This window comes from Artemia sp. Qi Xiang Cuo, chromosome 14 (genome assembly GCF_049724085.1).
Source record: "Artemia sp. Qi Xiang Cuo chromosome 14, ASM4972408v1, whole genome shotgun sequence".
Taxonomy (NCBI): Eukaryota; Metazoa; Arthropoda; class Branchiopoda; order Anostraca; family Artemiidae; genus Artemia; species Artemia sp. Qi Xiang Cuo.
Genome location: NC_142807.1, coordinates 14,192,114 through 14,206,395, shown reverse-complemented (window position 1 = coordinate 14,206,395; position 14,282 = coordinate 14,192,114). Strand labels below are relative to the sequence as shown.

Sequence of the window (14,282 nt, the reverse complement as noted above, 5' to 3'; positions counted from 1 at the left end):
ATAGTAATAACACTTTTTATTGATCTAAAAGCCCTAGGGTCATAGCAACGCAAAATAAAAATTAAATTAGGGTCGATACACACTGGATAAACCAAAAAAAAATACACAAATTAAAAAAAATACATTTAAAATATTAAAATACAATTAAAATGTATGTTTTATTGCTAGCCTGAACAATAGTCCTAAACTTTCAACACTTACAAAGCACTCATCAACACTTATTGAATCAACCATAGAACATTATAGCCATTAGAAAATACTTACCAATTACTTTTACTAGAACTGGAGTTTTGCTTTACTATTAGACAATTTATAGGCAGCTTTGCTTTAGTAGTGAATACGTAGTATATAGTAGTAAATACGTGGTGAATGGTGGAAAATAAGCAGTTAATTTGTAGTAAAAAGCAGTTAATGTAGTAATAAGTAGTAAATAGTAGTAAATAAGCATTAAATACATAATAAATACAAGCAAATATGTAGTAAAAACGTAGTAAATACGTATTAATACGTATTATTTACGTAGTAAATAGTAGTAAATACGTAATAAATAGTAGTAAATAAGCAGTAAATTTGTAGTAAATTTGTAGTAAAAAGCAGTAAATAAGTAGTAAATAGTAGTAAATAAGTAGTAAATATGTAGTAAATACGAGTAAATAAGCAGTAAATGCGTAGTAAATAGTATTAAATACTTATTATAGTAAATAGTAGTAAATACGTAGTAAATATGTAGTAAATAGTAGTAAGTAAGTAGTAAAGGCGCAGTTGACTTGGAATTGAGAAGGTGAGTTTTAACTTTTTAATGTGATGTATTCCTAATGCAGCAGTGCCGTGTCAAGGAGGGGGCAGGGGGGCTCTAGCCCCCCCCCCCTGGCTGAATAACGCTGCCTTATATTTGTATAAATTTAAATAACTTTTTCCACAAAATAAGTTTTTCAAAGAAAAGCAAAGAGCTCCATTAAGCCAAAAATGGGCAGAAATGAAGTCAAATAATCTTCCAAGCGGAAAAATACCACAAATTACTATCAGAAAAAAAAAGAAACACAAAACGAACAGAAATTAGAATAAATAGCCGAGTCAAACCCGAAAGGAGCAAAAATTAACATTACTAGGGTTGACACCCCCCATGCCTTCTCAAGACCAGAACATAATTTAGGCTTTACTGAAAAAAACAAAAAAAAAAAAGTGACTGTGGATTGTCAGTTTAATAAATCTATACTGATATCTATTCCTTAAAGTCTTAATTTTTTGTATTTATTTAAGTAAAAAAAGTGAATACATTTAAACGTATTTTGTTATCAGTAAAGCACAAATTATGTTCTGGTCTTGAGAAGGCATGGGGGTTATCAGCCCTACTAATGTTAATTTTTGCTCGTTCTGAGTTTGACTTGGCTATTTATTTTAATTTCTGTTTGTTTTGAGTTTCATTTATTTATTGATAGTGATTTGTGGTAGTTTTACGTTTGGACGATTACTTGACTTCATTTCTGCCTGTTTTTGGCTTTTAAGCTCTTTACTTTTCTTTGAAGAACTTGTTTTGTAGAAAAAATTTTTTAAATTGATTTCGGTTCGCTTTTTACTGACACAGTCATTTTCACTAAAAAAATTAATATTTTATATCTTTCCGTTTTTTTTCTATAAGAATCCATAGTTTGGATTGCTATTTGTATGCTGGAGAAACTTTTTCAACAATTTTTAATCCTGACACAAATAATATTTTTTAATTTATTTTTATGCCTCCTCAAGTTGACCTGAAAAAAAAAAAACTTCATATCCTTCGCCAAAATTATATCTATGCTCTTTGACAACCTGGATACACTTACACTCTATTTATTTAATTAACTTCTAGCCCCGAAAACTTCAACCCGATACCCCCAGTCGTTCTTGATATATTGCTGAAGTGTCTTATTGGCAACCGCAAACAAAATGCATTTTGATTTAGTTTGCCCTCCAGTCACTTTTGACTGTTAAAGAGGGCACCTTTCAATTTCCAATCGAATGAGTCTTTTTCGAAGTTTCTACGACAACAAATGACCATCTTAAAATTTCAATCAGGAGCTTTTCGGGAAAATACGACGTGTGTGAGTGGGGGGGGAAGGGTATATGCCCTCTTGTTCACTTGGACTCTTAAAAAGGGCACTATAACTTCTGATTACCAATCCAATAAGCCCTCTCAGAAGTTTATACGACCTCCATTTCTATAAAAACCTTATATACCTCCAGGGCGTAACTTAAAACCCTTGCCCTTGGGGCTATGGAAGGGGGTGGGGGGGTTATCCTTAAAGACATAATTTCTGGACCTTTCAACTACGCTGAACAAAATGGCTATCTCAAAAATTCTGATTGGATGTGTTTGGGGAAATGATTGCTGTAGGCGGGGGGGGGGGGGGTGACCTCCAATCACTTTTGACTATGAAAAAGGCCAATAGAACTTCTGATTACCAATCAAATAAGCCCCCTCCGAGGTTTATACGACAATTATTTGTATAAAAAATAACATATATCCCCCTAGGGCATAACTTACAACCCTTGCCCTGAGGGTTGTTGGGGGGGGGAGGGGGTTGTCATCCTCAAAGTCATAATTACCGGACCTTTAAACTACGCAGAATAAGATGATTATCACAAAACTTTGATTGGATGTGTTTCGGGAAATGACGGACGTGGGGGGGGGGGGGGGGGTTGGCTGGTTGCCTTCCATGATCTCTTTTTGAAGTTTCTATGACATTTCTTCTTATAAGAAGTGTCCTGGTCTAAAAAGAAAATAAATAATATATTGCGGCCAAATCACTCTTTACTTAGGCAACACTATCATGCTACCTATCATATTTAATTATGATCTTTCTATTATACGGCATTGGGAGTGCCGATTAGACCAGGTGAGCCCCCCCCCTAAAATTCAGCCTATGGGAGCCCATGCTTCCTTTCGCAATTTATTCAATTCCTCACACTGAAACATCATGTTGCCAACACTCTCGTCTATATCTTCACACATAGGGTAGGGACAAACGTAAGGACCTCCTTTCCCTTTGCTCCTCCCAAAATATTTTTCCCCTTTCCCCTCCCTAAATCTATTGTACTATAGACACACTTACCATTGGCTCATCAACAGAGCTCCAGTATAAACGTTTGTTTACGAAGTCCAATGTTAGTGTGAGTGGATTAAAAATGTCCTTGACCAAAACAATTGGATTTGAACCATCGAGTTGAGCTCGACCAATTTTTCTGGGTACTCCAGAGCCACCTTCGTCAATCCAAAAGAATCGCCTAAATGAAATAATAAAATTATTAACCAGAAAAATAAACTGTCAAAAAAATTAACGTACAACTAAAAGTTTTAGTTACGAATAGTTTTTATAGCACTTTATTTTTCTTATTCTTGATGATGAGACATAACTCGAGCATCTCGTTAAAGCCGTCCTGGCTAAGTAGACTTAAGCTGGGTTGAGAATTCTTCGTCCAAGGGGCAAGGGTTCTGTCCCTGGCGTGGCCAGTCATTTGGTTTGGGACGTGGGTCAGTGGTGTGACTCTGTAAGCTTAGCCAGAGTCGACCCAGCTATAAATGGGTACCTGGAGAAATCTGGGGAAGGTAAGCAGGAAGGGTGTTCGAAAGCACAAGATGGCTGGCCCTCAGCCCCCCATTGCACTTCCTGGCTGAAGGGCCCCGAAATGGAGATCAGCATCGCCGGTTTGGACCTTAAGGGTCTAGTACCGTCATACTTACTTACTTTACTCTTACTTACTACTTACATCTCGTGAGCCTTCTTTCCACACCCATGACCAAATCATGGGGCTGGAGGGATTATCTGGTTTGACCCCCCCCCCCCGAAATTTTTGTCCAACTCGTACAAATACACCTGTGGTACCATCATACAGAGTTAAAACGCTTCTAAAATTGACCTTTTATCAACTTTTAAGGCTTCAATATCCACAGTTTTTGCAAACGTTTTCGCAAAGAGACAAAAACAAAAAATTAAAAAAGCCATCAATGCATGGTGGTCAATAGTACTTACCCTTCCAGTGAATCAACGGCCAGTGCTCTGGGCTTGCTTACGCCCGTCTCACTGCCATCATTCGAAAGTAAAATGCTTCTGAATTTGAACTTTCCATCAACTTTTATGGCCTCTATATTCGAAGCTTTTCTGTTGGCTATGATCAAGTTTCTTCCTACCCAGTCGAATGCGAGGGCATAAGGTGCGCCAACAAGCCCAGTGTCAACATCGCCAAAGAATGAAGTCTTGTTGGCCCCACCAATTGGCATTTTATAAAGGGTTCCCTGAAAATGAAAAATTATTCTGGCTTGTGATCATTAAAGTTGAGTAACAATAATAAACTGGGCAAAATCAAACAATTTCTTTGAAAGGGGCATAAGTAAAAAAAAAATGGGGAGGAGTCCTTACTGTAGTAATTAAAAAAATTCAGTAAATAACAATGTGTTAGGCTTATGAAAAATAATGAAATCTGTATTTTTATGTTACTTTTATAATTAATAACTGTCTATAACTTCTACCCAATCAGTAATCCGAAAACTATCACATGTCGTTGTGCGAGGGTACCTGAAGCCTAAAGCCAAACGACCATTTCTTATTTTCCTGATGATCACATATTCGGCAGATTTCTGTGCTTACAAGAGAGCATAAATTTTTATCTTGGCTTTCATCCAACATAATCTTTTCTCACCATAAATGAGTATTTCATAGTCGCGGTTTCGGCAAGTCTTCACTATTTTGACTCGTGGTAGGGGATTAAACTGAAAGGGACAAAGGGACTCAAGGGACAGTTCTGTTGGGGTGAGGAAAGGAGTCACGATGACTTTGATTTATGCATTGTGAGGTATAAAAAGAATATTCGCTGCATTTTTTTTCGTGCATATAGCCTGGCCTGATTGTTAGCTAGTTGATTTAAAATTTAGATCATATGTCTATCAATTATGTTGCATATAATTGATATAATTATTCTATCAATTATATTAGATCATAAATCTATATGTATATATATATATATATATATATATATATATATATATATATATATATATATATATATATATATATATATATATATATATATATATATATATTTCATAATTTAATTTGGTTGTAGCTCCATATATAACTGCAAACATTCGGAGCAAACTTTTGGAACTCTAAAAACCTGCTTTTCCAAATTTGAATTGAAACAGAAATATTGCGACATACAATCCCATAATTTTCTCATTTTTTTACAGTATAACTAAAAGCCTTAACTCTAACAAGATTAATAAATTACGTCAGCCTTTCTTAGGTTCAAACTATTATAACTAAGATAAGAGTCTCCAAAAGGTCCAAACTTCGAAATTTTTAAATTTAGTTTAAAAGAAACATAAAGAAAGAGAGAAGGGAAAGGGAGAAAACATCAGAAACACCGACACTAAACACAAAAAAAAAACAATAAAAACACCGCTAAATAAGCGAAACAAACTCCAGATATAATCCATATAATCAATCTATAAGGCTTATGATTGCAGTTTGACCTGGGTCTCTTTTCGGTTTGTCCTCCAGTAAAAATTGAAACATTATACACATTATAGACTCATTATAGAATTTCATAGTAAACATGGTGCTAGGTGCTTCTTTTGTATAATTGTAATATTATTTTATCATTGTCTAGGCGTAGTTTCTTGAGCATACGTCTCCATAGGCCTAGTCAAATATAGACGCATATATCTGGAATGATAAATGGTTGAACTCTCAACAAACTGGAGATTTTTGAAAGGGCTAGAGGCTTCAAGGCCCAATGAGGTTAGTTGTAGCCTCGAACTCCTCACAACTATTGATGGTACATAGGGCTTAGACAAAGCCTCTCCACTCGTTCCGAATCTGTGCCACAGCAAGGACGTCGTCTCCTTTCAGTACCGGGGTTGCCTCAGCCGTCCTTAAATCTCAGTCATTAGTTAGCCGTAATGTTTTCGAACAACCCCGTCTTCTTTAGCCCTTTGATCATATGTTTCTTGCCATTTGATCATATGTTTGATCATTGATCAATGTTTTTCGGACAACGTCGTCTTCTTTAGCCATTTGATCATATGTTTCTTGCCATTTGATCATATATTTGATCATTGATCAATGTTTTTCGGACAGCCTCGTCTTCTTTAGCCATTTGATACCCAATCATTCAATACCCGAAGAATACCCGAAGAATTTTTTGTATACTTTTAAATGGGTGCCTTCCAGACTGTTTTACAGGAATATTTCGGGAAAGATCCGACGTTCATTGTCACGGAACTCGGACAAGTGGAGATAATAAGGTTCCTCGCCTAATTTCAAGTAGGACTGCTTTTTCAGTTATTTATAGAAGGGCAAAGCTATGGAATAAGCTTGTCCCAAGTACCAAGGAATGACCCTATTAGTCAATTTAAATCTGAGCTACGTGTGGGGTTGCTTTGTTAAGTTGCTTGGTAAGTATACCTTCGAAACAGACTGTGAAATCTGAGCTACGTGTGGGGTTGCTTTGTTGATAAGTTGCTTGGTAAGTATACCTTCGAAACAGACTGAGAAATCTGAGCTACGTGTGGGGTTGCTTTGTTGGTAAGTTGCTTGGTAAGTATACCTTCGAAACAGACTGTGAAATCTGAGCTACGTGTGGGGTTGCTTTGTTGGTAAGTTGCTTGGTAAGTATACCTTCGAAACATACTGAGATAGATGAAATTAAAATTGACAATAACTGTTTATTCTTTTTTTTTTACTTCGGGATCATGATATTATGTTGTTTTATTGTTTATGAATTATTTATGTAAGACTTTTTTCCAGTACACGGTTTCGCCCTTCTGCTTATTACAGATATACTTGTTGATTTTTGTTTGTTTTTATTTTGTTTTTTTTTCTTCTATTTGTTTTTTTTTCTTGTTAGTAGCACACCCTCGCAAGTAACGCTTTGGTGTGTTATCGATTGATTTTGTTTCATTTTTTTATATATAATAAATTGCTATTACTACTATGTATTCAAAAACTACCCGAAGAGTACTCCTCTCAAGTTTTATTCACTTCCACAAAATCGATTTTAATTCAAAAAATCAACGGACTCGGCCTCCGTATGCTTTGTAGCATACGAAGGACACGTCCCACAAGGCGGGTCCCTTCTACCACGAATTCCATTACTACCGACTCTTTGTTGCCAGCTCATATTTAGAATTCTTGTCACCGCTGATCGGCTATGCTGTTTTTTTATCTTTTTTTACTGTATAATTCCATTTTTTCAAAACTGAATGTAAAAACTAGCACTCTATTAGGGATTTACGGATACACAAGGCCATGCAAAAAGATGAAAAGTAATAAATTAAATAAATGAATGTAATAAATAGCAATTAATGCAACAATTAAATAATAATAAGTTATAAATGATGTAATAATAATAAATAAATGATAAAAAAATACAATAATAAGTAAATTCTAAAACAATTCTAAAATAATAAATAACTAATTCTAAAAATAATTATAAACTCTACGTAACAAATTCTAAAACAACAAGTCAAATCTAAACAACAAGCAAATAATAACATACTAAGTAATAAATAAAAAGTAATCAATTCTAAAACTGCATCTATAGTTACATGATACACATTAAATATCTCACATTTTCTTCGTCTTTTTCCTGAGTTTCGATCCAGTAGATGAGTTCTCCTTTCCTGTCAAACTCAATATCTTTCCCCCCTCCAACGTCAACAACTGGAGCAATGCGGCCCATAGCTCCTGCTTCACTGGAAGGTATTAGGCTTAGGTCAATGATCTGGGTGCCTTTCATTACCATCAAAAATGGAGTCTCCTCTAAAAAAAGAAAAAAGATTTATTTCATAAGTCAGATGCGTATCTAAGGGAGGTTTAGGGGGTTAAACCCCCCTAAACCCTCTATATTTTTGCCCGTCTTGTAAAACCATTGAAAAAATGCACACAAACTAATTTTTGATGCGTTTTTTAGTAGCTCCCCCCCCCCAAAAAAAAAAATTATGGCTACGGCCCTAATAACAGTTCAGCATCACTCATTCTCCTAATTGTTGTTATTTACAGTACAGTTGTTATTTCCTAATGTTAAAATTTAATTTCTAGCCATATCATGCCAGGAAATCCCCTCCTCACCTGGATTTTCCAGTGAAGAATTCCTCCTGGAAGCTTTCCTCCCCACGGAAAATTCTAGCCGTGGAAGCCCCATACCCCCATAAAATCCCGCAGAAAAGTACACTTATATTTTCCAGTAGATGTTATATGTAGACAATAGAAAAATTACATAAGCTGTATCCCTTTCTAAAACAGCATCCTCTTTAGAGCCTCTAAAAAAGAAAACTTCATAGTATAGCAGTTCAGTGTCGTTCGCTCTCCTAATTGTTGTTATTTTTTGTTAATTCTATTATAGATAGCCTATATGTTATTATTTTTTTTCTTTTACAAAAAGGTTTTACTCTGCACGGTAAGTCAAAAAGAAAACATCAAAAATGGAGTCTCCTCTAAAAACAGGAAAATTTTTTAGCATAACAGTTCAGTGTCACTCACTCTCCTTATTGCTGTCATTTACGGTAATGTTGTTATCTCCTAGTATATTATAATTGTCTCCTAATTGTTCTCTCAAAATATTATTATTATTATTATCTATATTTGTTTTTATAAAAATGGTTTTACTCCGCAGGGCAAGTCAACAAGAACTCTTTCAATTTAATTTTTTACTCCACAGTTTTACTTTTTCAGATGTGGAGTCTCTATGACAAAAAAAAACAACCCTCACCCTTCTAGTTCTATTTTGTCCATTTAATTTATGCATATTCTGAATAAGTAGGGTGTTTTCAGGGAGAAACCAAAATAAATATCCAAAGAGTAAGGGTAACTTAAAAGACCAGAAACTGGAGTTAGTGTTGGCAAAAAAAATCAACGCCATCTAGCGTTTGGCAACACTGGACATTTTGTCATACTTTGTATTTGTTTTTCTGTCAGGGATTGAGATCAGGCACTTATTATTACATTTATTTTACCAAAAGCAGAAACTACATTAATTATTATTATTACACTGAAAAATTCCAAGATTCGCCATTGCCTCTCTAATCGGAATTTACTGAATCGATTAAATATTCTTTTGAGGTTTAATATGGCAGCAATTACCCCTTCTAAGAAGCGGTATTGCCTTTTGCAATTTATCAATGTAACAAGACAGGAACACAACTCGCTTTGACTATCTGAAGAAAACAATGGCTAGGAAAGAATGATTGAACACCAGCTAAAATCTAAGGTTAAAGTTCGAGGCTTGAGTCTAAAGGGTAGCTATGATAGTAGCTATTTTCCTAAAAATGCTTATTAAAAACTTGCTATTCAGAAGCAATATTAAATAGCTAATTTTTTTTTTTTTTTTTTTTTTGCTTAAAAGCAGGCTGCAATATGGTCCATAATCAGTGAGGTAGTAGTACCCGTTTAAAGTGGATCTGTAACAGGCACCTACTACCCTCAGAGTCAGAGCCATACCCGCAGAGCCTACTACCCTCAGAGTTAACCCTATAAATTAACTTTAAATGAGACCAGAAAACCAAACAGGAATTTCTCGTGTGGGTAATTTCTCCTTTAACAAGCTACCAAAAATTTCTATAAAGGTATTTTAATCGATACAATAAATAAAATTTACGTTAAAATAAAGAAAATAAAATAAAATTAAAAAAAAGGGGCCCCGGAGAAACTGGAACACTCTCCATTCGGAAGAAGGCTGTCAGCCTATTGCAACCGAACGCGCTAGCCGATAGCACCAAGGGGGCTTGTGTAGAAGATATACTTTCTTAGATAGTAAGGTAGTAAGTGAGTAAGGTAAAACTTGTTTTATCTATTCTGTTTATTTTCAACTTTTTTTTCTCGATGGTATTCAATTTTTGGCTTGAAAGCAATGTGTAATATGGCTTGTATTCTGTCAAGGTATCACTTCAGATGACTCAAAATGGATTTAAAATGGTAGAAATTATTTGAAAGTTGCATTGAGTGGTATGTCCATCTTCTACCTAGAAATTTAACATAAACATCCCTAAATATATTCAAAATTTTACCAAGCTCGGACGTAATTAAACATGAGGTGAGAAGGAAAATGCAACAAAATCAAATTTTTAGCAAATAATAAAATAAGAATTCTGTTATTGTAGCGTTTAATTTAGCAAAGGATTAAGATTACTTAAAGGACAGAAAAAACAAGCTTAACTGGGACTATGCATCTCAACAATGAGTCTCTTTTAGTCACTGAGTGTCTTTTGGGTGTCGCTTTCCCGGATAGATGGAAATTTGCTGATGATCTGACTGTCTTGGAGACATGTTTCAAAAATCTATACAGTAGCCCAATGGACATCTTGGAATCGATTTCAGACGAAGCTGTTACTAATGATATGAATGTCAACTCCTTAAAGTCAATGGTTTTAACTATTAATTTCCTTATAACTCCTTCTTTTTCCTGCCCAATCCCCCTGAAATATCTGTCACCGCTGTGAAATTACTGGGTTTTAACATCTCAAGCGACTCAAAATGGGATTGTCATATTAACGATATTTTAAAACGTGCAAATGCCGCATTTTCCCTCCTTAAACTCCTTTAAAAATTCAAATGAACTAAATCGCACTGTTTAAGGATTTTCCTGTCATTTGTACACCCAACCCTTGAATACGCCTGTCCTGTTTGGCATCCTGGCATCTCCATTGAATTGTCAGACAGAATAGAGGCAGTCCAAAAAAGGTGCCTAAGAATTATCTTTAATGGGGGTAAAGTGCTTTATATTTCCCTTCTTTGGAGAGTCAATCTAGTTACCCTTAAGGAAAGGAGAACAAAAATGTCCTTGCGTTTCGCTAACAATCCCTTTTATAACCCTCGGACAACTACCCTATTTCCTAGTCAATATGTACACCTTCGGCCCCGCCTCCCGCTTTCTGCTTCAACGAAAATCCCCCTCCTTGCCCCAATAAAAGTTTCCACTGAAAGATATAGAAAAACTTTCATCCCTGACATAATTGACACATTTAATCAGTGAAACTTCTCCTCCCCCCCCCCCTTATCTCCCTTTTCACCTTATATTTTTGGTGTTTATTTTGCAAGTTTTAAGCTTTCTATTTTTTGGCCACTCAATTGAATTGTTTTGTTTTAATTATTTTGCTCCCTTTTTAATTTTACGAGTTTTTCATCATTTTGACATTTTGCTGATTCGGCATTGACCTTTTTATTTTTTTAGTTTTAATTGTCTTTGACATTTTTAATTATTTGACGATGACTCTTTTATAATTTTTTTGTTGTTTGTTTGTTTTCGGTTTTTCTTTGTTTTATTGACGCTAAAGTGCGAATTCGCCCCATTTGGGCTTGTGATAGCCGTTTTTCTTTGGTTTTTCTTTGTTTTATTGACGTTTTTATTGAGGTTTTATTGCCGTTTTTATTTATGACGTTTTATTGTGGTTTTTCTTTTTTTTATTGACGCTAAAGTGCGAATTCGCCCCAATTGGGCTTGTGATACCCGTTTTTCTTTGGTTTTTCTTTGTTTTATTGACGTTTTTATTGAGGTTTTATTGCCGTTTTTATTGATGACGTTTTATTTATGTTTTTCTTTGTTTTATTGACGCTAAAGTGCGAAGTCGCCCCAATTGGGCTTGTGATACCCGTTTTTGTTTGGTTTTTATTTGTTTTATTGAGGTTTTATTGCCGTTTTTAGTGATGAAGTTTTATTTAAGTTTTTATTTGTTTTATTTAATCTAAAGTGCGAATTCACCCCAATTTGGGTTTTTATAGCCGTTTTTCTTTGGTTTTTATTTGTTTTATTTACGTTCTTATTAAGGTTTTATTGCAGTTTTTATTGATGACGTTTTATTGAAGTTTTTCTTTGTTTTATTTAAGCTAAAGTTCGAAATCTCCCCATTTTGGCTTTTGATAGCCGTTTTTCTTTGGTTTTTGTTTTTTTTATTGACGTTTTTATTGAGGTTTTATTGCCGTTTTTAGTGATGACGTTTTATTGAGGTTTTTATTTGTTTTATTTAAGCTAAATTGCGAATTCGCCCCATTTGGGCTTGTGATAGCCGATTTTCTTTGGTTTTTCTTTGTTTAATTTACGTTTTTATTGAGGTTTCATTGCCGTTTTTATTGATGACGATTTATTGAGGTTTTTATTTGTTTTTTTTGACGCAAAAGTGTGAATTCACACCACTTGGGGTTGTGATAGCCGTTTTTCTTTGGTTTTTCTTTGTTTTATTGAGGTTTTATTGCCGTTTTTATTTATTACGTTTTATTGAATTTTTTCTTTGTTTTATTGAAGCTAAAGTTCGAAATCGCCCCATTTGGGCTTTTGATATCCGTTTTTCTTTGGTTTTACTTTTTTTTATTGACGTTTTTATTTAGGTTTTATTGCCGTTTTTATTTATGAAGGTTTATTTAGGTTTTTCTTTGTTTTATTTAAGCTAAATTGCGAATTAGCACCATTTTGGCTTGTGATACTCGTTTATATTTGGTTTTTCTTTGTTTTATTGTCGTTTTTATTGAGGTTTTATTGCCGTTTTTATTTATGACGTTTTATTTAGGTTTTTCTTTGTTTTATTGACGCTAAAGTTCGAATTCGCCCCATTTGGGCTTGTGATACCCGTTTTTCTTTGGTTTTTCTTTGTTTTATTGACGTTTTATTGAGGTTTTATTGCCGTTTTTATTTATGACGGTTTATTTAGGTTTTTCTTTTTTTTATTTAAGCTAAAGTGCGAATTCGCCCCATTTTGGCTTGTGATACCCGTTTTTATTTGGTTTTTCTTTGTTTTATTGACGTTTTTATTTAGGTTTTATTGCCGTTTTTATTGATGACGTTTTATTGAGGTTTTTCTTTGTTTTATAGACGCTAAAGTGCGAATTCACCCCATTTGGGCTTGTGATACCCGTTTTTCTTTGTTTTTTCTTTGTTTCATTGACGTTTTTATTGAGGTTTTATTGCCGTTTTTATTTATGAAGTTTTATTGAGGTTTTTCTATGTTTTATTGACGCTGCGAATTCGCCCCATTTGGGATTGTGATAGCCGTTTTTCTTTTGTTTTTCTTTTTTTTATTGACGTTTTTATTGAGGTTTTATTTCCGTTTTTATTTATTAAGTTTTATTGAGGTTTTTCTTTTGTTTATTTACGCTAAAGTTCGAATTCGCCCCATTTGAGCTTGTGATAGCCGTTTTTCTTTGGTTTTTCTTTGTTTTATTGACGTTTTTATTGAGGTTTTATTGCCGTTTTTTATTAATGACGTTTTATTGAGGTTTTTATTTGTTTTATAGACGCTAAAGTGCGAATTCTACCCATTTGGGCTTGTGATAACCGTTTTTATTTGGTTTTTATTTGTTTTATTGAAGTTTTTATTTAGGTTTTATTGCCGTTTTTATTTATGAAGTTTTATTTAATTTTTTATTTTTTTTATTGACGCTAAAGTGCGAATTCGCCCCATTTGGGCTTGTGATAGCCGTTTTTCTTTGGTTTTTCTTTGTTTTATTGACGTTTTTATTAAGGTTTTATTGCCGTTTTTAGTGATGACGTTTTATTGAGGTTTTTGTTTGTTTTATTGACGCTAAAGTGCGAATTCGCCCCATTTGGGCTTGTGATAGCCGTTTTTCTTTGGTTTTTCTTTGTTTAATTTACGTTCTTATTTAGGTTTTATTGCCGTTTTTATTTATTTAGTTTTATTTTGTTTTTTCTTTTTTTTCTGTAAGCTTCCAATTCGACCCATTTGGGCTTGTGATAGCCTTTTTTATTTGGTTTTTCTTTTTTTTATTTACGTTTTTATTTATGTTTTATTTCAGTTTTTATTTATTAATTTTTATTTTTGTTTTTCTTTTTTTTTTTTTAGATAAATTTCGAATTAGCCCCCATTGGGATTGTGATAGTCGTTTTTCTTTTGTTTTTCTTTGTTTTATTGAAGTTTTATTGTGGTTTTAGTGCCCTTTTTATTTATTAAGTTTTTTTGTGGTTTTTATTTGTTTTATTTAATCTAAATTTCGAATTAGCCACAATTTGGCATGTGATAGCCGTTTTTATTTTTTTTTTCTTTGTTTTATTGACGTTTTAATTAAGTTTTTATTGTTGTAGTTTTATTTTGGTTTTTCTTTTTTTTATTTAAGCTAAATTTCGAATTCGCCCCACTTTGGCTTGTGATACACGTTTTTATTTTGTTTTTCTTTGTTTTATTGACGTTTTTATTGAGTTTTTATTGCCGTTTTATTTATGACGTTTTATTGAGGTTTTTCTTTGTTTTATTGACGCTAAAGTGCGAATTCACCCCATTTGGGGTTGTGATAGCCGTTTTTCTT

The 14,282-nt window shown here is 33.7% G+C and overlaps 1 protein-coding gene across 1 annotated transcript in view; it reads right to left on the bottom strand.

Annotated features, from left to right (window-relative positions):
• The window catches only part of mgl (low-density lipoprotein receptor-related protein megalin), a 139,259-nt gene that overhangs the window by 87,406 nt on the left and 37,571 nt on the right, over window positions 1–14,282 (bottom strand). The window contains exons 14-16 of the mRNA XM_089100831.1: window positions 7,606–7,796; window positions 4,008–4,270; window positions 3,090–3,261 (exon numbers count right to left, since the gene is read on the bottom strand). Of these exons, the coding sequence (XP_088956957.1) occupies window positions 3,090–3,261; window positions 4,008–4,270; window positions 7,606–7,796 (626 nt within the window). The remainder of the gene's footprint in view (window positions 1–3,089; window positions 3,262–4,007; window positions 4,271–7,605; window positions 7,797–14,282) is intronic.